Source organism: Hydra vulgaris, chromosome 02, assembly GCF_038396675.1.
Source record: "Hydra vulgaris chromosome 02, alternate assembly HydraT2T_AEP".
NCBI lineage: Eukaryota > Metazoa > Cnidaria > Hydrozoa > Anthoathecata > Hydridae > Hydra > Hydra vulgaris.
Window position 1 is genome coordinate 62,530,017 of NC_088921.1, and position 4,727 is coordinate 62,534,743.

At 38.1% G+C, this 4,727-nt stretch overlaps 1 protein-coding gene across 1 annotated transcript; it reads left to right on the top strand.

The window, feature by feature from the left end:
- The first annotated feature begins 2,166 nt into the window (after positions 1–2,166).
- LOC136076217 (uncharacterized) lies at positions 2,167–4,485 on the top strand. The gene has a single exon (XM_065789692.1). It carries the CDS (start codon positions 2,167–2,169, stop codon positions 4,483–4,485), a length of 2,319 nt encoding a protein of 772 aa, XP_065645764.1.
- The last annotated feature ends 242 nt before the right edge of the window (positions 4,486–4,727 follow it).

Below are 4,727 nucleotides of genomic sequence, written 5' to 3' on the forward strand. Positions count from 1 at the left end.
CATAAAAAATCTTTAATTTTTTAGATTCCTTTTTTTACAAAATCAAATTCAAAAAAGATATATTAGCAAATGGTGAATTAGGCCCTAATAATAGACCAATAATTTCCAGCACTTAAGTATAGTCCATCTCATAATGATCCTCCACTTTTCCATGGACTCATAAATAATCCACCTCCCATTTTAGTGAACTTAATTCCTTCTCCATTTCTAACTTTATAAAATCTTTTTTTACCAATACCATTTCCAGCAATTTATTAATCAGATTGTTCCCAGTTGCAGCTCCTACACCTGTAAGAATTCCTGTTGCTAGAGACGGTATTACTTTTGATGCTAAAAAATTTTCAGCTGATCCTAAGAAAGGTAAAAATGCTCCTAGAAATCCTCCCTTCTTTATTTTAGCATTGTACATGAGTTGTTTTTTGCTTAATTTTAGCACTACTCCTTTACCATCTTCATATGCTTTTGAAATTTTATTCATCTGTGTATTTGTTACAGCTAATGCATGTTCTCCATTAAAATCTGAATGTGATAATTCAATACTAACTCCAGTCTTTTCACTGATTGCTTTTTCAATTTTTTTCAATTGTCCTTCTGAAAGATGTATTTTAACATTAGTATAATTTGTCATTTTATTATAAGATTATTTTTTTTCTCTTATGTGAAATCTAATAGAAACTGTTTTACCTTTTAAATTAATTTGATTTCCATCTTGATCAACTATTATATTTACTAATGTTTAAATCGAATCTAACAATACACGTTGATATATTAAATTAATCGGTTCTTGAACAATTTTATATCCAGGACCGACATTTGGAAAAAATGAATATATAATTTTTTATGTTTTATCCATCAACATATGAATCTTCTACTATACTAGATGTAACGTGTATAGTATTCACTTTTAATATTTTCACAATACTTTCAGATTCATAATAACATGTTGAATATATTTGATAACTAAAACCTAAAATAGTCCTAATTGAGTTTGTAGTTGTAAAATCTACTTTATATCCTGTCTGAATATTTAAAGTTGAACGTAATGTATTGTGTAATTAGTGTAAATAACTGTATATATATAAACTATTGTTGTATTGCGACAGAAGGAACGTTGTGGGTGTGTCATTTATTACATTGTATATAACGTTCATAATGTTTATTATACCCTCGGGGGTATTTGCAAATGTATATATATTGAGTAAAGATATTTACAAAGTGTGTGAGAAAAACAAATATAGAATTAATATTACAAGCTATTTCGGCAATGAGTATAGTGATAAAGTTTGCAGATTTGGTGTCGCAATACGATGGTTCGGGTGAGTTTTCAGAATGGATACAAAAATTGGAACTGGTTGCAAAACTTCAAAAAGTTGACGAGTTGCATGTGGTGCTCCCATTATTTCTCTCTGGCGGAGCGTTTGCCGTTTATCAAGGTCTTAGTGATGAAATAAAAGAAGACTACAAAGAAGTGAAAAATGCACTGACTACTGCCTTCTCTGCTTCTCCGCTAACAGCATACGAAGAATTCGTAAATCGCCGTCTTAAAGAGAACGAGTCTGTTGACGTATATCTCGCAGAATTAACGAGGCTGAGCAAGCTAATATCAACTCACGTAAGCGAAGAGTGGATAAGGTGCGCATTTATTCTCGGGTTACCTGACGAAGCAAGAAAACAGCTGCAAACCGCATGCTCAATATCAACAATGTCGTTGTACCAGATCGCTGAAAAATCAAGAAGTTTGATAATTTTACGTCGTAAAGAATCATGTTTTGTTAGTTGCGTGAATCCTGCTGCCATCAGTCCAAGGCAGGTTCCTCAAGAACGCGGAAGAAAGACCATAACTTGCTACCGTTGCGGCGAGGATGGACATATCAGTCGAAATTGTAGCGAAGAAATTGACAAGAAGAGGTGCTTTGTGTGTGGAATGGACAATCACCTGGCCCTGCACTGCTATAAAAAGTGTACGAACTCAAAAAACGTGGAAGGGAAGCCACCCGTTTTTGTGCGAGCGGCTTCCCACAAAATTTAAAACCGCCAACTCTCTGCGTATATGTTAATGGAAGAAAAATAAAAGCATTGTTGGATACTGGATGCTCCAAATCCATTTTAAGTCGGGAAATTGTAAACGCAAAAAATGTCAAACTCGCAAGAGAAAAGGTTGTTATGATGAATGGAAACTCAATTGAAATAAAACACCAGATTGTTGTTAATCTTTCTATAAATGATACCACCATCGATTTGGAATGCCTGGTGGCAGACATTGTTCCCGAATATCAAATGCTACTTGGTATGGACGCAATACGACTGCTTGGAGGTGTCCAAGTCGGGAGAGACGGCGAAACCATAAACTTCAATGTGGAACAACTAACTATCGGTGCTACTGCTGTTTCTCAAGAAAAAACGAGTGAAGTATCCTCGTCTACTATTCTAAAGCTGATTGATAAAGACTTCGTAGCAGAATTCAAAAATGGCAGTTGGAGCGTGTCTTGGAAATGGCTGATGGAACCACCAACTTTAACTAACAAAATTCCAAACTATCATATCTCTGAGGACGTTAAAAGTGAGTACGCAATGGAAATAAGTGAATGGATAGCACAGGGATGGCTGAAACCATTTGAAGGGAGATGTAATGGCATCATTCCATTGATGGCAGTAACTCAACGAAATAAGTTAAAAATACGTCCGGTGATGGACTACCGGGAGTTGAATCAATATGTATCCAGTCATACTGCAGATGGCGATGTTTGCAGTACCAAACTTCGCAACTGGAGAAAGTTGGGCGAAAATCTTGAGATAATCGACTTAAAGAAAGCGTACCTGCAAATTCGTGTCGACGAAGCATTATGGAAATATCAAGTTGTGGAATATGAAGGGCAGCGTTACTGTCTAACAAGATTGGGTTTTGGTTTAAATGTGGCGCCCAGAATAATGACTAAAATCTTAAAAAAGGTATTATCCTTAGATAAATTTGTCGAGTCTGGGACGGATTCATTTATTGATGATATCATTGTCAATAACAACATAGTGTCAAGTTGCAGAGTTCAAGAACTCTTGAAAAAATATGGCTTGGATTCTAAGTTGCCAGAAAAACTTGTCGGTGGTCGTGTGCTTGGATTGCGAGTGTACAAACAATGCAACCAAGTCCGTTGGAAACGTGACAACATACCCAAAGTTCCGGAAGGAAAAATGACACGTCGGCAAATCTTTTCTTGGTGCGGACAGCTGACCGGACATTTTCCAATAGCAAATTGGCTGCGCCCTTCGCGCAGCTATCTAAAAAGAGTTTCGAGTAGTTGTGGATGGGACTCTTTGGTGAACGAACGAGTTGTTAAATTAGTAAGCAGTTTGAATGAAAGACTTACAAAGGAAGATCCCGTTCATGGGTCATGGAACGTCAAAAACATTTCTGAAGCAACAGTGTGGTGCGATGCAAGCAGCTTAGCTGTTGGCATAGTTTTGGAAGTGGCTGGGGAAATAGTAGAAGACTGTTCGTGGCTGAGGAAACAAGATGATACGGCTCACATTAATCTTGCAGAGTTAGAAGCCGTGATAAAAGGAATTAATCTAGCAAGAAAATGGGGATTCGAATGTATTAACATAAAGTGTGATTCGGCTACTGTTGTCGGTTGGTTGAGCTCCTTAATTATCGGTGACAAACCCGTTCGAGTACACGGTCTTGGAGAACCACTTGTCCGTCGCCGGTTGTCGCTAATTGAAGATCTGGTGAAGGAGTGCAATATAAAATTAAAACTTTTCCTGGTAAAGTCAGCAGAAAACAAAGCCGATGCTCTTACGAGGGTACCACAGAACTGGCTGCATGCAAACCATTCTGCAATGACAGCAAACATTGTACCGCCTGACGTGAAGTCGTTTCATAATCTTCATCACTTTGGAGTCAATCGAATACTTTATTTGATGAAACAAACATATCCGAAGGAGAAAATTTGCCGAAAAGACGTTGAATCAGTCGTGAAAAGTTGCGAAAGATGTTTATCGGTGGATCCTTCGCCGATTAGATGGGAAGAAGGAAATCTTGACGTTGGAAAGAGCTGGCATCGTTTGGCTATTGACATAACCCACTACAAATCAGAGATTTATTTGTCTATTATTGACTGTGGAAAAAGGAGCAAGTTTGCAATTTGGAGAAGGCTACAGAACGAGAAAGAAACAACAGTGTGCTTCCATTTAGAAGAAATATTCCGAGAAAGAGGACCTCCGTGGCAAGTTCTACTTGACAACAGCAAGACTTTTCGCTCAAAACTCGTTGGTGAATTATGCGCAGATTGGGGAGTGTCCATCTTGTTTCGTTGCGCTTACAGGCCATCTGGAAATGGAATTGTTGAACGTCATCATCGCACAATCAAGCGCATGGCAGCCAGAAGTGGCAAAGACCCGTTAAAAATGGTATATTGGTATAACATAGCTCCCAGAAAAAATGGCGAGGAAACATCGCTCCCCTACAAAGCTATATTTTCCTACGAGTGAAAACCACACACAATTTCTGCCAAAACTAACGCGAAAGTTCTCCACAACTATACACAAGGACAAGAAGTATTTGTAAAACCACCTGACTCAAAATGCACGAGCGAATGGAACAGAGGAAGAGTCTCAGATGAAGGACGAGGAGTTTCGGTAGAAATCAATGGATTGCCGAGACACATGTCTGACGTCCGTCCTGCTCCCATTGTAGCTGACTTGTCTATCAGAGAATCGGAAGAACCCATCGC

Excerpts from the sequence above, each read along its gene's own strand:
- LOC136076217 (XM_065789692.1), top strand. The coding sequence starts at position 2,167 with ATGAATGGAAACTCAATTGAAATAAAACACCAGATTGTTGTTAATCTT.